The following is a 19,983-nucleotide window of genomic DNA, read 5'->3' on the forward strand; positions in this document are numbered from 1 at the left end:
GGGGCCACAGCAACGGCCAGCAGGGCCGGGCACGCGGCCCGGATGAGGAAGTGATGTGAGCGCGGCGGGGTGGGGCGGGCGGCGCGGCCGTGCGGGCAGGAGCGGGGCCGGGAGCCGCTGAGGTAACGGGAGCGGAGCGCGGGGCGGCGCGAGGCCCTGCGGGGGCGCGGACCCGCCTCTTCCGCCGGGTTTGACGCGGCAGCGGCGGCCCCGGTGAGGCCGGGCGGGGGGGTGAGCGGCTGCCGGGGCCCTGCCCAGGCGCGATGCGGTGCGGCGGGGGTTCTACGGACCGAACCCGACCCCCGCGGGCACCGGGGCAACCGCCGGTTGCATAGTTACCGGGAGCGGCGGCCTCCTCGGGGCGGGTGCGGATCACCGGGACGGCGGTAGCGCCTCTCGGCTCCGGTCGCGCCGCCGCTGTCCGGGCTGGAAGCGGCCGCTGCTGCTCGGAGGCAGAAGAGGGTCCGGGCTGAGCCTGCCCGGGCTGAGCCGTGTGTGCTGCCCAGCACAGGGCCGCCCGGCCCTGCCCGCTCCCGCTGGCCCGCCGTGCCGGCAGGACGGTGGTCGCCGCCCGCAGCCCGTGTCCGTGTGTCCCCGCAAGGCTGGCGCGGTGCAGCTGTCCACAGGCAGCTTTTCTTGAGCAGTAGGGAGAGCAACGCTCGCCTTGGAAGCCCGTGTTTTTGTAAACTGGGTAACTGACGCTTCTGTAAAAACCTGGCTTAGCCCGTTCCTGTTCACGCATGAATCTTCAGGAGCGACGAGACTGCAGCGTGTTCACATCGGGGTTTTCGTGATGCCACCAGTGCTGGTGCCAGGTCCATTGGAGCCCATGTCAGGTCGGTGGGAGCTCCTCTGCGCTGTGGCACGGGTGCTGCTGCGGGCCCTTGCTGGCCCGGCGGGCTGTGGGGACCAGGGCGCTTAATTCTGGGCTCAAGAGGATCCCGGTACCGGGGTTCCATGGAAAAGCAGCGCTGGCAGAAGGCGTCCTACGTACATACAGCGTGTTGGGTGCTTGTCTGAGAGGCACGGTGTATCTTGGACAATGTCTAGAAAGTGTTCCTTTGAGGCAGAAAACATATGAAGAAAAGTGGTTGGTTGGTTGGTTTTTTTCTTCCTCAAAGATTAGAAACTGAAGAAAATCGCAGGAGAACAAACAATGCTTTGGTTTTAGCTAAGGAGTAGGATGTCTAATACAAGCCCTAGCGATTTGCTTTGTAGTCTTTTTTCACGTTTTCCAGAAGATGAGGTTATATCTCCAGGGAAATGTTGGAATGTGAAAATGAGGCTTGGGAATATTTATTTGTCTGTACTCCTTTTGTTAATGAAGCATTTGCTTAGATACTCAAACATTTCCTCAGCTCCTTTCTTAAAAAGTTATTTGGAAGTGGCTTTCTTAAACACATATCCTTGAATCTTGAAGAATGAAGCTTTTCTTTAATCTAGAGATTACTCCCATGTATGTTGATTTAACATCGCTTTTATTTTTAGGGTAAACTGTGAAAAGCTCAGGACACCTGGTGTGCAGCTGCCCTGATGCTCTCAGCCGGGCTGGAATCTCTCCCCGATTCTCCCGTGTCCGCTGCAGCAGAGGAGCTGCACGCTGGGCTGCCGGCCGGCATCTCCCCTGGACTTATGGCCATGTCGGAGCCTCATGGTGGCTTGGATCCAAAATCTGATGTGTCAAGGCCTGGGCTGGCATGTGGTGACAGTCGGTCAGCTGAGCATCGAAGGACTTTCGGAGTAGAAAACTTTTGCCAGAAGACTGAGGGTTGGGGTGATACACTCAAGGTGATTTCTTGTGGGCCAACTGAATCCCTTGCTGGAGAATTACTAAAGGCTGGAGACCTTGAAGAGGATGAAAAAGACAAAAAAAGAAACTTTGGAAAACTGGACTGTTCTGGCGATGGATACTGGAAAGAAGAAACAGAGGCTGAGGAGTATCACACTGAATGCTGTGTGTTAACTCCTGGGGAAAGCTGGTCAAAACAAGTAAGCAAATGCAAAAATTCCTCCCTACACAATAGTTTGAATTTAGGGTTAGAGTGACTAGACAGAGAACTTTGTCCATGTGGTTTCATCTTATTTGGATCTTCTGGTGTATGTGTCATTATTTGGATTATCACGGGTCCAGTGACAATTTAGACTATACTTCAGTGGACCAGCAGTGTTTTAAATTATCAAGCTTTTCACTTTCTTAAATACTGTTGGAAAGGTGTGAGGCAGGTATGTAACAGAATGAAGAACAAAACTGGCTGGTGACTAAAAAGAAGAGAAACAACTTAAAAAGCTCCTTGCCCAGTATCCATGTTCTGTGCGTATAGCATGTTCTACTGGTGCTGTCATCCCCAGTCAAGGCAACAACCACTAAATAATAGTTATTTCACTCTGGTAATGGTATTATAATGCTACGGGGGCTCCAGTTTAGTATTTCAGTTTTTAATCTAAAATACTATTCTTCATTTTTATAATTATTGTTTGTAATTAGAGAGGAAATCACTGTTAGTTTCCTCTTTCAAAACAATAGACTGGCATAGTCATGAGTTGTTTTCCTACCCTTTAGCAAATGCTGATGATAAAAATATTATTTCTAGGCAAAGGCTTGTTGACAAATGAGCCAAAGAATATGCTATTAAAAACTGAAGAGTGACAAAACTCTCTATTTAAAAATTGAGATTTTTAGTTACTTTCTTGATTGGTTTTCTTTAGTTTGTAAATAGTTTTCACACACACCAAAAGAACATAGGGAGAAAAAAAGTATTGTGACTGAACACATACAAGTCAGGAAATATCTGGATAAGGTGCAGAGATGCGTGTTTTGTACTAATTACTGGATGACGTATAATACTAAAATACTTTGTGCTTTTAACTCTGGATTTTTATATCTGTTTGTTTTCACAAACTTTCAAATAAATTAAAGTTAACTAAATTTTCCACAGTCATTCAGTTTTCCAACTTTCACATATTTCTAATATGTGGGTAGGTTGGTTGTGCAGTTTCATTTTGATTTGGCTTGGGGTTTTTTTTTGCAGGTAGACTTAGGTCAGCTGTTCCTGGCTTTACGTGCTTTTGAGCAAAGGGAAAGAGTCACAGAAGGCAAGTTCTAATAGAGGTCAGAAAAAGCATCTCACCAGAGCTATGCAGGAGTGCTTTGGGGATGTGTGATAGACTTGAAGACTGGATTACTCTTCTGATTCAAATTTGCAACAATTTGCATTTTAAGGCACTTACATATTAGCTGCTTGCATTGAGAGACTTCATTGCTGCTAAATACAAATTTTTCTGGATGCATCGTTGTTTAGCAGGGAGGTGACAGTGGTTGATGGGATCAGAAAGGAATGCCCAGTCCTGGTGTGACCCTCCTGCAGTGCCAGGCTGCCTCTGCACAAGGGCTGGTGTGTTCTGAGGTTTCTGGGTGGTTTTATTCAGAACTAACCTGGCTGAGCAGCTACAGCCCCTGAAACATACTAAAGATTTCAGAAAATCCTGATCCATCTCCATTGATATTTCTGTCTTGTTTCAGGAGGATCCTCACTTAAACCAGCATGAGGTGAAGTCTTCGAGAACCTGTTGCACTCAAGTAGCGGGATCTCCCAAGAACACAGGTGCACGTTTCAGTTGTACATCCCTGTCTGCTCCCTGCTTCTCCCCAGGTTACTTTTTGTTGATTTAAAATACACGAATGATTGTAGGATAGCTAATTTATCTTGCTTTACAGTAGAAAATATTACCCTGCATAGCTAGAACAAGATGAAAATTTAATCCTCTCCTTTTTCCTGACAGCATGTGTACTTTCCTGAAGACCTTTAATGTACGAGATGTGTTTTAGTTATTTAATTCAAATACTTATTTACCCCAAAGCAGAAGGTGGCATTAATAGCAGATGTTTTGCGTTTCCGTATGTTTCAAAGCTGAATTATATGAGAGCAGTAATAGCAAAGATGTGAAAAAGTATCACTCATTCATTTTCTAATGTTTTAAAGAATAAAAATAATGCAGAATCCAAATGAAGAGGACAACAAAACTAATTCTGAATTTCACGATTATCTGTAATCTTCTAGCTCCAAATACTTTGGTCATTTTCCCTGTATCTAGATGGGGAATGTCTGCATTGAAAACGATCGCATTTGTTACATTAGGTTTGTGGTGGGGTAGTTTGTTTTTTTCTTCTAAAGGCTTGCAGGAGAATTAATAGCATCAGTTCTCATTTTAAAAAACATTTTAGTAACGGACACTGTACACAATATTGTGTACAATAGTAAAAGATACTTTGCAAGCTGAATGCCTTCTAAATTTGGTATATTGTTCTGATTTGCTTTATTTTTTCTTGTGCAGAAGAAAGCCAAGCAAATGTTCAGGTGCCGGCTGCAACTCTGCCTGAGCTCACTGAAGAAGCACAAGGTATGAAGGCTGATGGGAACAGGATATTTGGTAAAGCAGGTTACAGGAATGACAGAGTGAGTAAAGATCTTGCACCTGAGAGCAATGAATGCCCAGACATAGACACAGTCATGGCCAGAGCTGGGGTTTCAGAAACCAGCATGTTAGATTTTTTAGAGCCTTTAAAAGTCATGGACGTTGAATCAGCCACAGAGCATCCACAAGAAACAAATGAATATAATGGGTTAAAAGCCCACACTGCCATGCCATTGAGAACAGGGGGGAATGTTGTATCTGTTTTCAAGAGTGGAGAAGAAAAGTTACTCAGGCAAGATCCTGTTAATGAATTCAGTAAATCACTTGCTAATTGCCAGAGTCATCAGCAGGATGAAGAAAACAAGGCTCATGACTTCTGTACTGGTCCTTTACCCAGACATAATGAACCTCATAGGTTGTCATCAGCAGAAAGTTGTAGAGCACTCTCCATAAAAAGTTCTGAAGCTTTATGTTCAGTTTTGAAATGCATCCGTTATCTGGACTTTAGAAAAATGCCACTAGAAAACAGTAGAACTGCAGTCCATGGAATTATCAATGAAACCACATCTGTACCGCTAGAGCAGGTCTCAGTGGTAAGGAGCGAAGGATTATCTAGTGCTAAAACTAATCAGAGGGAAGGAAGTGCTAGTACAGGTGAATCACACAGCTCTGAATTTGAAGAGGCTGCTGAAGTCCAGAGAAAAATTGCTGTGAGAGAGAACGTTGAAGTTGGTAGCTGGCCTGAAGCTCAAGAAGGTGCTAATTCTGAGCATTGTCATTCTTCAGTTTTTAGTTGTGTTGCTTCATCTCCTGAAGAGTTCTCAAAAGAAAAATTAAAAATGGCTGCATCGGAAGGTGATAAGTTGAAAAAGGACAAGTGGCAATTCTCTGTCGGTGATATATGCAAGGACGATATAAAAGAAAATAGCATGTCAATGGAAATGAACAACATTGCTTCCTGTGAAACCGGACAGCCAGACCTTTGCTTTTATAATACCTCCAGTAAAAGTTCTCTTCCCGGTAGCCACAGCTGCCTGGGTCTTAGTACCAAGCTAGAAGAATATTCACCTGAGACACAACTGCTTGAAAAGGAATCTGAGAGTAACACAAGATTGGAAGAGTTGGCTGGCAGTTTAGTTGAAGCTCCAGGAGCTGATAGTAATGATAGTTTGTCCAGTAGCAAAGAAACTAATTGGATTCATACACTAAGTGTACCTCTACCTCCTGTTGCACACAAATCAAGAGAACCGCATTGTAGTGAGTGTCCTCCTTCCACTGCTAATGAGGTTTCAAGAAGGAACAAGGCTCAGGATAATCCATCTGGAAAAGAATCAGTTGGTGCTTCTGGAACAACAGGAGAACAAGTTACTGAAATCATGCTTCATAAAGACAAATTCAAGTCTTCAGTAAGTTCCAGGACTTTTGATAACCCGAGTATGACAAGCAGAATTTCCCAAAAGAACACGAAGTCTTCAGTGGGAAATAGAGAGAATGTGGTCACTGGTTTAGAAAATGAAGATAGTGACACATGGAATTGTAATAATCAAAGTATGAAAGACCAGCATACAGCTGCCAGTAATTCCTGTATTTTATCAGGGAGCACACGTGTAGATGATGTTCTCCCAAACAGTTGTTCTTTTAATGGTGAGGTTGGTAAGAAGACTGAAAATAATAATTTGGAAAGAGAAGCTTCAGCTGGGTATAATAGTAAAAAGGCAGTCATCTTTCCGGAAACACATTTCCCTTTGGCATGTGGATCTCTTCCTTGCGAAGACAACTGTGGCAATGCAGGTGAGGATCTGCATGGGGTAAATGACATTTCCACAGCAAAAAACATGTTTTGCTCAGCCTATACTGCAGAGAAGTCTATTGCTACCTCGGTAAGAGATGAGATCTCAAATAAGAATATGGAAGCTGGGAAACAATTTGATCTTTGTAAAGTAGCAGATGTCAGTGAAATTGTTTATGACGGAGATGAGGCAAAAGAACAAATTGGCACGTGTGCTCTTCAGAGAGATGAATTTGGTAAAACAAGAACTACAGATTCTCCGAAGGCCCCTGAAGGCAATCAGAGAACTAAGACTAGTGAACAGCTATTAGTCAGATATTTGAACAAAAAACCCTGTGTTCATAATTTTGGATTTTGCAGCTTTTCATTAGGCCCAAAGAAGAGAGAACTAGGTACATCTGAAAAGAAAGAAGTGTCATCACTCACGGCTGATGCCTCTGAGTATAGTGCTTCAATCTGTGATACATGTCCGTTACTCAGCAACACGAATATTCAAAGACAACATGCTAGCCAAACAAAAAAGACCCTTTGTCCAATGGAAAATCGGTGTCTTGCATGTCAGAGTGAGTTTCATGGCCCAGTTCCAGGCAGCAAGCAACAATCAGAAAGTTTAAACAAACAACCAAACATGGGCTTACAAACTAGGGCTACTTCTGTGGAAGAAACCAAAATACCAACTGGCTCTAGTCAAAGTGAAGAGATACTGTTAAAACCAGGTGACAGCCCACCTCCAGTAGTTCATAAATATGCAAGAGACGACAGTTTTCAAGGAACTCTAAAAGAGAATGTATTGGATTTGGACTCTTTAAATGGTGTGAGAAATGAAGACTGTTCAGGACACGTGGGCTTTGTCAGTGACCTGATTGAGAAGACAACTGAACCAAAAGAACACGAGAACAGACATGAAAGAGAAGATAAAGGAACTGTTGCAGAAAGCTTTTCTGATAGCAAACGGCATTGCTCACAGCATGCTTGCTTTATCGAATGGGCAAAAGAGAAATCAGAGCTAGAGTTTGCAGGAAACAAAATGCAGCAATCTTTGCCAAAGATGAAGTGGTTGGTGGAGGACCAGGAAAATACAGTTAGGGCCCAATTTTTGCCCTCCGCATCAATTCGTGGTAGTCTGTCATATAAGACAGAAAATATGAATGTGCTTTCAGAGACAGAAAACAAAAAAAGTCTGAGAGTAAAATCTACCTTGAATAACTCTTGCCTGCAGTTAACATTTGAGCCTGGCAAGGAAACCAATGCTCTACCAGGTGTAGGTCCATCCCACTTGAGAAAGTTTGACAGCCAAGGATCTTTTAATGAGACTCGGGTGGATTCAGAAACAACATCAGGTCTGCACTTGGGAATCTCTGTGCCTGAGAAAGAAAAGCTCTGTATGTCATCTGAGAATGCACAAATAGATGATTGTGATTCCTCTTCAGCTGAAGTTTTTAGCAAAGATTCTTCAGTGACAAAACCTCTTTCTGTAACGTCTGTTAAAAGAAAAGCCAGCAATACCAAGATTGCCTCTTCAGAGAATGAAACAGCAACTAGTTTTGTGAAAGATGCAAAAAGCTCACAAGCTTGCGCACACAGCAAGAGAAGTCTGAGAGGTGAGTGGCGTAGCATGGTAACTGGAGAAGATGTGACTCTGACTGCACAGAAACGTACTCGCTGTGGAGAGCAGTTTAAGAATACGTGTGTTGAAGAGAAGATGGGAAGAGAAGTAGCTCCTAGAAAAATGTTACCCGTAGGTTCTTTTTGTGATGGAGAAGATCGTCTATGGGCCTTTTCGGAAGATTCAAAAGAATCTGGTAGCAAACCAGTCCCTCTCAGTACTGGGAATTATGAAGAGGTTTCAGAAGAAATCCCAGGATCTAACCTAAATAATAATTCAAAAGAAAGAAAAAATACTACAAAGCTCACAAACTTAGCAGGTACACATCTGCCTTCAGAAACTGTGAGTGGTTGTCAAACTGAAGATGCGTCTAATGTAGAAACTTCCCCAGAATTGCCCACATTTTATCCATATATGGGTGTACTATCAAACAGGTGCAAAGAATCATCCCCAAACTGTGTGGTTTGCAGTGAAGTATGTGTGCCTTACGAATTAAATGCACAGAGCAAAGATAATGTGAAGCAGGTGACAGAAGGCCAGGGCACTATACCAACTCATTCAGTTTGTGAGGGAAACGAGGCTTTAAGTTCAGAGAGACTTGATCAAATAGAGAAATGTCAGGTACTTAAACGAAAGAAGAAGTGTGAGAAGATGAAAGTACATCCGTCAGACAAGGCACAACAAGAACAGAAGTCAAAATATCAAGAGAAAGCAAAAATCACACTGCAGCCAGGTGTGTTGCACAGTTCTGAACTCTTATACAGCTCTTCAGATGAGTTGGCGACATCAAGAAATACAAGGTTTGAAGGTCCTTCAGAAGAGACTTTTGCTGTCAGAAGCAGTGAAAATAAACTATATAGCACTTTACAAGAAGTGAAAAGGCCAAAGATTACCACAGGTATTATTAGTTCACAGTTTTTGAAGACTCAGGATTCAAAAATGGAAAACCTGAACCTTAATTTAGCATATGATGGAATCCCTGGTGCCTTTGGAACTACAAATAAACCAAAAGGACCTCTTCCATTAAAAATACAGCCTGGAAGGACATGCAAAAAAGTTCCCACATCATATCAGCCAAAAACTGTAAGAAAAAGCAAAAAAAATAAAAGTTTACCTTTTGAGATTCCCCCAGAAATACTCCCTAAGCAGGAAAGCACACTTCTCAAATCTTTGTACTTTCCACGTGAACCACCGACAATGGAAACGGAAGCAGCCATGAGATTCATGCACATGCCAAGGCAGAGGGCCAAGAGGTGCAGTTTGTTGAACAGCTTAAAATTTAGAAAAAGTACCAAAGAACTGGCACTGTTGAGCAAGCTGTCTGCAATGGCTAGCAAACTCCTGGCACCTGCCAAAAGCGTCCAGAACTTTAAACCTCTGCCATATTCTTCTGAAATTCTTCCAGTGGCTGAGAGGTACAGCCAGCGTAGATCTAAAAATCTATTGGAAGCCTTTTCTTGTATTAACAGGAGCTTACACTCCCGCTGGGCTGACAGTTGGTGCACCAAGATGTTCAGCTTTCAGCCTTTGGCACTTTATCCTGTAGAATCTACCAAAATACTTTTTTCAGACTTGAGCCACAAGCCTCCAACCTCTTTCTTGGATACCCAGTTTTTCCCAATTTCTTTTCATATAAAATTGGACGCCAGTCCTGTGACAGACCTCACAGGGATGACATCCCAGCGCTCCATACATCACACACCAGTTCGGGGAGAAATGCCAGCGCCGCCTTCAGAGTGGACTTTTTCTTTTCTGCTGTCTCAGAGCTGCTCAACAAGAGCTTTCAAGGAAGATTCCAATCTAGATAACGAGCTGCATTCCTCTCTCTCTATAACAACCCCAAGGGCTGTTGCCCTTCATGCCGACCGTGGAAGAAATGCTGTAGCTGAAAGAAGAGGAGGTTGCTCCATGCTTGGCCTTCACACAGTGTTAGCACTTTCTTCCCCTGGATGTTACAGGATTTGGACGAGAAGAAGAAACTTAACCAGTCATATTCCTACCATCCAGAGACTATTTATATCACAATTTGCACAGGGTTTGAAAGGGACAAGGTTTTCAACTTCTGTATCGGATGAGCCCGTCTCCTCATTGCCATACTCCCTGGGCAGGGCGCTATCCATGTGGAGTCAGCATGGTCCTTCTGCCCGCCCCTCCGAAATCACTCCTCTCCATTCCAGTCACTGCACGTGGCAGCCAAGTGTGGGCATCGAGAACAGGTAAAACTCATCAATTTATTTCTGAGATTAAATATGTATAGGGTATGTACTTGTTCCCTTTTGGGAGAGAGAGGGTAATTGCAGCTTGCGTTGGAAGGTCAGTTTCCCCTGTTCCAAGTCTACACGTTCTGCTCCAAAAATGGCTCAACATGAAAGATTCTTCCCTGCAGTACAGTCTGTTAGCTGAATTTAAGTATATTTGCCTTCACTTCTTTAATACTGTCCTGTTTTGGCAGAATGGCTAACTCTATTTTCTTCTCCCTTGCAAAATATACACACCATGCATCAGAATATATAACGCAGAAAGGTGAGCTACTTCGTTAGGTCTATTCAGAGTGACTGCAGAACAACTGGATTTGAGGTAGGAAAGTCTTTTTCAGAGGTTTGAGCCACAAGTGCCAGTTGGAACCACTGTAAAATGCTCAATATCAGATTAGGAAGAATCCTAAGGGACAGGGGGTGGCATTTGGTTAAACTTTTAATTGTATTCCATGACTGTTCTATGCTAATTGAAATCTCTTTATGTATACTATGCCTTTTGATATTATGTGCCCGATGTGTTGTTGGCACAAGTAAGTGTAGCTCCAGTTCGAGTTGGTGACGAATTTGTGTGTGTGTCATTCTTGTTATGAGTGGGAAGAGGACTGAAACCTACTCTGCATATTTAATGTAACTTTGCTATCAGCATTTGAGATCTTTTTACTTAGAAACAGAATGAGAAAAGAGGTTCCTAGCTCTGTTACAGGATTTTTGGATGTTCTTGAGCAAAGATTTTGCCCTTTGTGCCTCAGTTACATGGGACAGTTTGGTCCCTGATTTTAGTCTTGAGATTCCTGGACAGCAGAGGCTCATGAGCACTGTAGAAAAGTTGACTTGATTAATTCTTTTGTTTAATATGGCAGTCTCTAGAGAACTGTTGAATCTGGCTTATTTTATGTCATAGCTCGACATACGTATAGCTGTCAGTCTTGCCAGATAACTGATGCTGCCTTTTGCTTTGTATGAATGGATAACATACCTAAAAATTTATCTATATCACTGGTTAGTATAAATTCTAATATCTACCAAAGGTGTAAGGGAGTTACTACTCCATTCTGGGAGCTGTCTGCACTAAAAGAATGAAGTTGAATAATGGCGTAGAGACAACGTTGCAGCACGTTCTATTGGGCCTGCATTCTTTTCCATTCCATACAAGTCAATATATCCAGTTGAATTTTCTAGTGTACAAATTAGTACTCCGGCAATAATCGTACCAGTAAAGTACAGTTTGAGCGCTAAACTTAAGACATTGTTGCCATTCTTTAAGAACAAAACAAACACCTTTTTAAAATTTCTGTGTATGAGGTGAATTTATTCTTTTGTGTTGCTGAGACATGTTGTCCTTGGACTGGGAGATCAGAGCTGACTTTTGCTCTCGTGTTTTTTCCCACAGTTAAGTCTCTTGGCTCCCAGGCAGCTGGTTGTAGCATATCCAGTTAGCTAAAGCATAAGAGGATTTAATTCTTTGACGTAAAGGGCAATTTGAAAACCGAATGTTTTGTTATGAATGATCTTTATCCCAAAGGGGGAGAAGCCAAATCAAACCTTATCACTTCAAGTGAAAAATAACCCAAAATGAAAATAGTCTAAAACTCTGTTTTTTCTCTAAAATACCTCACACATATGTGTTTGAGGTAGCCTTAATTCTTCTGCCCCACTCAGATTTTGTTTAAAGTGAAGTTATTGTAGCATGCAGTGAATGGAAAAGAATGTTTGCAGAAGTTTAAAGAAGTGCAGCAAAAGTCAATATTAAAGGTTTGGCTATAGAACAACGTAAAGAACAAAACCCAACATTTAAAATATTTAACTCCATTTTAGATTCTATTTTGCTGAACACTGATAGCTCGTTCTCATCAACTAATAATTATTTTTTTAAAGGTATTAACAGGAACAGTGACAAAAGGATAATTCAGTAAATCTCTCTTAAATTCACGTATATTCAAAAAAAAATCTCCTATGCAATAAGTATTTGGTATATAAATACAAATAAACAAGAACTGTATAAGTGAAATCTTTTTTTCTAATTACTGCTCATTTGTATTCCAAATTTCTAAAGTGTTTTTTTTCTCTCCCTGTAATTCACGATTATTACTGCATAAACCAGTAAGCTCTGCCTCTAGCACGGAGGACTCTGATGCACTATTGATGTGGGTTCCAGTAGTCCTGGGATAGTGAGCGGAACACCAAGAAAAACCAAATGTTACAGTTCTGATGTTAAATGACAAACACAAGAAATGGGTCTTTCTGACTTCCTTATATTTTGACTTATCTGTGCTGCCAGCTGCGCGGTTGGTTTGCATTTAGCTTGTAGCGTTCCGCTCTGGCTGTAACGTCGTTGCTTCACAACAGTGAAACACATTTAGCTGTTAGTTTGGGAGAACAGCAAGTACAAGATTTGCTGTTTAGTAAAAGCTGTCCTAAAAACTGTGTGGGCACAAAAATAAAGCTTAGTATTAAAGGACTTAATGCTGCTATGCTGACTTTTATGCCATAGGATTATGGTAATTACCAGCCCTTATGGAAAGGCCTTTGGTTATTCCAATTGATTAAGAATATTCAAGTATGACTGTGGGAGTTAGAAACAACAGAGTTAATCTGATGGAAATCCTTCCTTTCACTTGTTACTGTTGCCAATATGCACTTTTTTATTTAGTAGCCAACTCCTTCAAGGTTTTTGGTTATTTAATTTTAAAAACTGGTGGTTTTGAGTAAGGAATATAGACTTTCATAACAATAATTACAACTTTCAGACTAATATTGGCTCCCTCTCTTTCTGTACTTCTATTTCCTTTCCTCATCACTACTATTTTAAATGAAAGTAGGACTATTTCCCTAACAAGCCGTCAGTGCAATTTAGGGGACTAAATGGCAGACACAGCTTGCTCTTGTATCATTTTAGTCTTTCATTCTCATTCCTGATTATACTAATAATTTTTCCCTCATCTGTTTTATAGTGTAGACCTAATTTCTGTCTGTCTTTTTTTTTTTTTCCCCCACTCTTGTTTTGAATCAGCTATGCCATGTTACCGCACTTACCTGTACAGAGTATGGAAACACTACAGACTGCAGGTCATGAGATATGGTGAGTCTCTTGGACTTGGGTATTTATTCTGAATAGTGGGATCATAAGCTTGCTCAGAAATACATTGTTTATGTCATTTTGGCTTTCAGCTCTTGGCAGTTCACTCCAAGAATAGCTTTCTGATTAAAATGTTAGTGAAATAAACTGGCTGGATCATGTAATGGAGAGAAGTTTGGAGGGGAATTAATGCAAACACCATGGAGAACATTGCACAAACAATTCTGTAACTTGCAACCATGTTGTGCCACTTCTTATGAAGTGAATATGTGAAACTATAGAAGTTTGTTTCCTTACTTGGATATATGTTCTTTCTGTCTGAGCGACTGGATGTTTGGTGCTGAAACTTCTTTCTATTCTTTTTCGGTGTTGGGATGGCAGATGTAAAAGCTATCTTTTAAATTTCTCTGTAAACAAAAAGTATTAAATTAATAGTTGTGTCAAAGAAATTTGCTGGCAGAAAAGGAGGATTAATAATTTTCTATCTGTAGTTACTAAATAGAGCTGTAAACTGTTTAACTGTATGAAAAGGAAAAGAGTAGGTTTAAAATTATGTTCAAATGCACTGGCAGTTAATTTCTATGAACTGCGTTTGGTTTTTTTGCCCATATTGCAACTTAGGAACATCACCTGAGAGCATGGACTGCTGTTGCAGCATAAATTGGATATTAATCCACATATGTTCCCTTCTTCCTCTGTTACAGTCTGGAAACTTCATTCCCCCTTCCATTCCCAAAGTCTTGCTCACTTCCAGAATCATCACCGTCTCCCCCCAAGCTTTCAGCATCTGAGCTCCAGCTCCATGCCTGCGATGAAGCTGATGCTTCTGTTCCAGCCTGTCTTAGGTCCCAGGATGACACAGAACTGAAAAAAGTGAGTTCATGTTAGATTTTGGGTATCTCAGACTCTCGGTTCCTCAGGACTTGAAGCTGCTGCTGAATATTATCTAGTAACTGCTACAAGGGGGAGATAAACCAGGCTGTTAGTCCTAGTCTGTGCTGTTTCTTTCTTTTGTTCAAGTAGAAAGAAGGTGGCAAAACAAAGAGGAATGTTTATTCTGCAGATAATGCGTACCCAATATGAAAGTGAAATCTGTAGACTAGTGTGCTCATTATTTCCTTAATTTTAACTTTTTTCTTTTTTTTTTTTTCTTTTTTCTTAAGACTGAGCCAGAGAAGAGGCCAAAGAAAGTCTCACAGATCCGAATCAGGAAAACTGTTCCTAAGCCAGACCCTAACCTTACTCCAATGGGACTGCCCAGACCAAAAAGGTGAGCAGTATCTTTAAATGGACTTGTGCTGGCTTCTGTTGCTTACATGTCCTGCACAGTAATGTAATTGTTTCCATAAATGCGTCTCTTACCACCACTATTTTGTACACTCCCAGTTGAGTGGTATCTGCTTTTTGCTTCCTTTATAAGAAAAGATCGACACAGCTGTATCAGCTGGATAGAAGACTGAAGAAAGAATCTGGTCTTTGAATGTAACTTTTTTCAAGTGGGAAAGGATAAATAAAGGACTATTGGATATGAACTATTGACTGAGTTTTAGGCAAAATGTGAAAAACTAACCTACAATGGAATGATTTTCTAAAGAAGAAATAAGTTCATATTGATAAAATTAGTCATTCTACAATGCATAGTGAGATGAAGGGATCTGTTGGGAAGTTCTGTTGATGGAAATTATGCTGGAGTTCTTCGCAGTCCCTTCTTTGTTTGTGGCATATGATCTTAGGGAAACATTCGTTCAGTGTCAATGTGGATAATCACAGTGCCAGATATTGATAAAGCTTTTCCAACCAGTCATCTAGTATTTTGTTCACTTCTGTTTTAAACAGAAGTGCCAGCTTTGACAAAGGAATGCATTTCTTCAGAGATCAGCTTGCTAATTAAGTGTCAATAACTAACTTTTAAAATCAGTCTCAAGAGCTAAACCCTTAAGTCTTTCCTTAGCTTCCACAAAAGAGTGACCTGTGAAGGGATTTCCCTTTTTCCTTCTGAGCATCTTTGTTTCAAAACATCATACAATACCAGAAGGAACACTGACCTTTGCAGAAATAGCAAGTCTTGACCCACACCTTATAAAAACACTGTATGAAATTAGGTACTTAACGGCCTCATTTTTCATTCCTCCCTATCCCCAGTTAGTTAAAGCATAATTACTTAGCATTTAAGCACAGAATGCAAACCATACTTGTTTCTCTAAATCTGCATGTTTTGTGTTAATTTTGAAATTCTTCTTTCTTGATTGATTTGTTCATTACTTTTTCAGGCTTAAGAAGAAAGAATTTAGCTTAGAAGAAATTTACACAAACAAGAATTATAAGTCCCCTCCTGCAGCCAGGTTGGTTCTGCTTCCTGATCAGAAAACTAAAATACGTGTAAATTACTTCAGCAGAGAGCAAGCAGAGATTAAAGATGTCTGGAAGCTAAGAGGCAGATAGAATTCTAAAATTGCTCTAGTTTAAAGTGGTAGAGAAAGTTATTTCAAAAGTAGTATATTTTACTATTTGGATGAAAAGCGGTGAAACAGAATATGGACTAAGAATTCATCTACACGTCCATTCGAGCCTCCATCCAAGTACAGTACTTACTTTTTCAAAATTCAAAGGCAACTAAATATTCTTTAAAATACTAAGAATAACTGCCTGTCATCAAGTATAGCATGATTATCAAAACTGCTATGTCTTTTAATGTTCAAATCTATTAATTCTATAAAGTCAAGATTCTATAATTGTGCTTTTGAACTAAAATACAGATAGAAAGAGATTCAACCTAAATGTCTGTGCACCAGTAACAAATTCTTTAGCTGGCAGTAATGCGCAGCTGTGGGAGGTGTAAGCTGTAGATAAGGATACGTTACAAGAGGTGTGGAGGGACTTTAAAAACATACAAGTTAGTAGTGCGTTTACTTTGGTTATGACGTCCACCTGTCTCCCTGCCCTTGGAAGGCGGGTAACTGCTTCTCAAGTGTTCCTGAGTTCTATCCTTTGCTTTTACCAGGAGTTTGGAAACGATCTTCGAAGAGCCCAAGGAGAAAAATGGATGCTTGATCTCCATCAGCCAGCAGAAGAGAAAGCGGATTCTAGAGTTTCAGGACTTTACTCTTCCCCGGAAAAGGAAGACACGAGGCAAAATCAAAGTAGTGGGTAGCTTCACCCGAGCGAAAAAAGCTGCGCTACAGAGTGCAGAGTTAGATGCACTTCTGAGTCAGAAGCTAATGGACCTCGAAGCCTTTTTTGCAGAGGAGGCTGAGCAGGAGCAGGTCTCTAGCATCTGAGGGAGCTGTTTAGCTGAAAATGGTCCCATCAGCTCCTTTAGTCTTTTAGTTCTCTTGGGAGAAATCTACTGACTTCATGTTACTCCACCGCTCTGTTCTCGTACCCGGTGATCGGTTTTTGGCTGTGGCCCTCTTTAAGGTGCTATTTTTTTAAAATTTTTTTTTTAATGCTATTAGAGGGATTCTTTTAGGTCCCTGTTTGAGTGTAACACAGCCACAGAGAATTTACCATTCCTTCCCCAGCCTCTGGAAGTTACTGCTAATATTTAATTACATTTAGACACCTTCTGGGGGTAGAATAGCAGCGTAAAGGAGGAAGCAGCACACCTTCAGTGATGCTAGAGCTCTGTACTCCGGATCATTTGCACATTTGAGTCTGCTGTTGTTACTGTAATGGCTATTTTGAACAACCTGACAGAAGAGATATGGTGTTTGATAAAGATGAATTCTAGCAAGCACATTCTTGATATACCACTAACTACTTAATAATTAAAAGTAGCTGTCTGGGTTTGCTTTCAATTGTTTTTTTCTTCTGTTTGCTTAGAAGGTTCCTTCTGAGTTTCTGTGCCCTTTCTGGCTTCAGGCAGCAGAAGCCCCACATAACCAGACTTTAAATAACTTGCACTTTGTATATGTTTCTTTATTTGCTGCATGAGGACACCTTTTAACACGATTGAGCTCAAAAAAGGTGATATTTCCAGAAAAAATCATGCCCAGTACTAATTTTTCCTAAATAGTAGAGTTTTTACCTAGTTGGCTGATGCCTAGCTCTTCTCCAGAGGAAAAGGTAATTAGCCTACAAGGATGTTAAGCTGCAGGATACGTGAGCAGAGGTTTTTAGTTAACTGAGCTGAGCTGCTGTATGCAGGGAACACCAGCAAAATCTTTGAGACTCATTTTTAAGTTATTTTAATTCTAGTAAAAATAATAATTCATTTTAATGTCAACGAGAAAATAATTCTTTCTCCATCTTGAGGTTTTTTTTACCATTTTAGATTCACAATTCATGTAGCTCACAGATATTCTCTGTACAGCCCTGTTGTACATAATAGCAAGTGTTGTACAAAGAGCCTCCTGGCATGTGGACATTTTTTGTTTCATTCTGTAAGGCCATTTGTAATTATCTGATGCAGCACTGGGCAATTTCTCAGCTATACCTTTTGAAGGAAAAGAGTTCCCTTCTGGAATAACTTCTGTTAAACTTGAAGCATAATTCAAAATGAATGCGAACTGCAGTTCAGGTAAAGTCTGTCCTTTAGTGCCTATAGATGTTATTCAGGCAGAGCTGTCATTGCTGGGATGCTCAAGTTTAATTAGTCTGTTCTTTCTTTCACTTGTCACTTGAAACTTGCACTTTCTTATTTACCTACCCATATAAAAGAGTTTCTATTTACCTTCAAAATGAGCAATTATCTAGCGGGTGAGTGTATTTAATAAAGTCCCAATAAATGCAGGACTGAAAATACCATCATCATCATCATCTGTTGCTCTGCCACTTCTATTACTGACCAAACAAAAAACTAAAAATTAACAAGCAATCTGTTGAATTCCAGAGCTTTGAAAGTAGAGAAACTAAAGAGGATTATTACACTGTGTGTGCCTGAGTCAAAAGAAGTGTAATCTGGGCTTGTTTTGCTCCCAGCTTATGTGCCAGGATTCCTAGAAGTTTACATTCTTGTTTTGGAGGCTAATTATCTTTAATCAGGAAGACTGAAGAAAAAAAATAGAGGAGTACACGCTTAAAGTAGTGGTGTTTGGGTTTTGAGGTAAAATAACAAGGCAGGCAAACTTTGAACATATTGAGATGCTATTTCAGCAGCAAGGTCTGGTAACCTGTTCGGGCTGCTGTTGAACATTTTAATTGATCCTCTTTATTTTTATAAAAAGAAATCTCTAAAAAATAAAGGTTGATTGCCTTTTAAAAAATGTTTGAAACTTTCCCTATACTGGTTTAATAGCCCAGTTATTGACTGGTTGGAAGCTGTATCAAGAGTGAGAGATATATTTTTATGGTTTTATGTTATAGAATGGGATTGTTACACAGCATTCACTCGCTGTTAACATGGGAGGCTTCTAAGTGCTGTGACACAACTGAGCTGTAACTTTACTGGGGCTTTTAAGAACACAAGGATATGGGTGGGGAGGGAGGAAACTTGGGTCCAGACAAATTTCAAACCTCTATTGTGCTTCAAAACATGGAATGTGTTGCGTTTTTCTGTGGGGTTCTGGTGGGTTGTTTTTTTGTTTGTTTTTGTGGGGGTTTTTTGTCTGCTTCCCTGCTTTGTCTTGTTTCTGCTTGCTTTGAAATAACATTTCTTAGCTTTCTTTTTAACAGCTACAGCAGAGAGAGCAGAGCACAGAAAACACTCAGTTCTCTTTTGTTTATGGTAATTGGAGGAGTTATAAAATGATGTTGCAGTTGCCTAGCTTTGTTTGTGGAAACCAAAATATACAGCATTATTGTGTTTTGGTTTAGCATTTGTATGATGATAGAGATGTAAGTTGAGACAGAGCATCAGTACCCACCCCCCAGCATACAGATGTCAGTCATGCTTGTACACTTTTTTAAAAATTTCCTTTCCCACCTCTGTTCCTGTTTACAGTACTCATGGAACAGCCTTGTTCCTTGAGGCTGCTGCTTGTACATGGGCAGTGGTGACTGTGCAGAAGGTATTTGCCACTCAGAGCTGCTTCTGTCACAGATAATTGAAAGAAAAAAGTATAGCGGATGCATCTTTTGGGATCTTGCGTAATTCCCTAGCTGAAGGATGTGTACACTTGCCTTTTCGTAAAGCGAACCCACTCCAGTGAGGAATTTTTTTTTTGTATTACCATGGAAAGACATTGTACATATTGCTCACAGAATCACGACTAGATCACTTTAAAAAAAAAAAAAAAAAATCTTATCATTCTACGACAGGAGCAGCTAAGGCTACTTAATGTATGTTACAGCATTTGCCTGGCTGGCCTTGTGGCTGCACACATTTTGAGTTCTGATGCTTGCTGGATATAATTGTCTGCAAGCGGATCTCATTTACTGCATTTGATTTGAGGTGGGCCTTTGATATTTTATGTTCCAGGTGCTCTTCTAGAATATGGATGGTAACTGTGGATTAAAAGTCTGTATGATGCTATCAAGTTAACAAATAACGAGAATTTGTACACTTGTGCCATTAGCCTCCATTGTGCTCTTGGCATTTTGTTTCTGTTCAATATTGTGTGGATCTAAAGTTTTACTGCTTCTTTTGTGTGTGTTTTTAATTTATGGAAATAAATTTTTCTGAGAACCTTTCAGTTTTTTTAAGGACTTCTTTAGGCTTGTATCAGTAAATACTCATGATATATCTGTCTTGCACACATGGCGGGGAAGATGTCAAATCTCCAAAGAGATTAACACTGTTAAGTACTTGTGTGCGCTGTTAGTGAGACATAGAGCGGCAACTCTAGTGCTCGTTCACCCATAGCCATACTTTGAGAGGAACAGAAACAGACCTGGGGGACTTTAGGCGTGATCCTGGCTACTATTCACAGCATCCAGCTCTTAAGGCAGTAGAGTAGCAGGA

At 40.8% G+C, this 19,983-nt stretch overlaps 1 protein-coding gene across 5 annotated transcripts; it reads left to right on the forward strand.

Moving 5' to 3' along the window:
- Positions 1–71: 71 nt before the first annotated feature.
- PRR14L (proline rich 14 like) lies at positions 72–19,679 on the forward strand. Of its 5 annotated transcripts, none has more exons than XM_065646403.1 (10): positions 78–122; positions 724–836; positions 1,489–1,989; positions 3,521–3,650; positions 4,333–10,024; positions 13,077–13,145; positions 13,847–14,015; positions 14,306–14,412; positions 15,413–15,484; positions 16,144–19,679. In XM_065646403.1, exons 3-10 carry the CDS (start codon positions 1,534–1,536, stop codon positions 16,418–16,420), a joined length of 6,972 nt encoding a protein of 2,323 aa, XP_065502475.1. In that variant the 5' UTR covers positions 78–122; positions 724–836; positions 1,489–1,533; the 3' UTR covers positions 16,421–19,679. The 5 variants fall into 5 exon arrangements, with proteins under 5 accessions (XP_065502476.1, XP_065502475.1, XP_065502478.1 ...); XM_065646406.1 differs by lacking the exon at positions 78–122 and having other exon boundaries at positions 142–836; positions 4,333–4,398; positions 5,200–10,024; XM_065646407.1 differs by lacking the exon at positions 78–122 and having other exon boundaries at positions 142–836; positions 3,521–3,602; positions 4,333–4,398; positions 5,200–10,024.
- The last annotated feature ends 304 nt before the right edge of the window (positions 19,680–19,983 follow it).

The sequence above is a fragment of the Caloenas nicobarica genome, chromosome 16 (genome assembly GCF_036013445.1).
Source record: "Caloenas nicobarica isolate bCalNic1 chromosome 16, bCalNic1.hap1, whole genome shotgun sequence".
In the NCBI taxonomy this organism is placed as follows: Eukaryota; Metazoa; Chordata; class Aves; order Columbiformes; family Columbidae; genus Caloenas; species Caloenas nicobarica.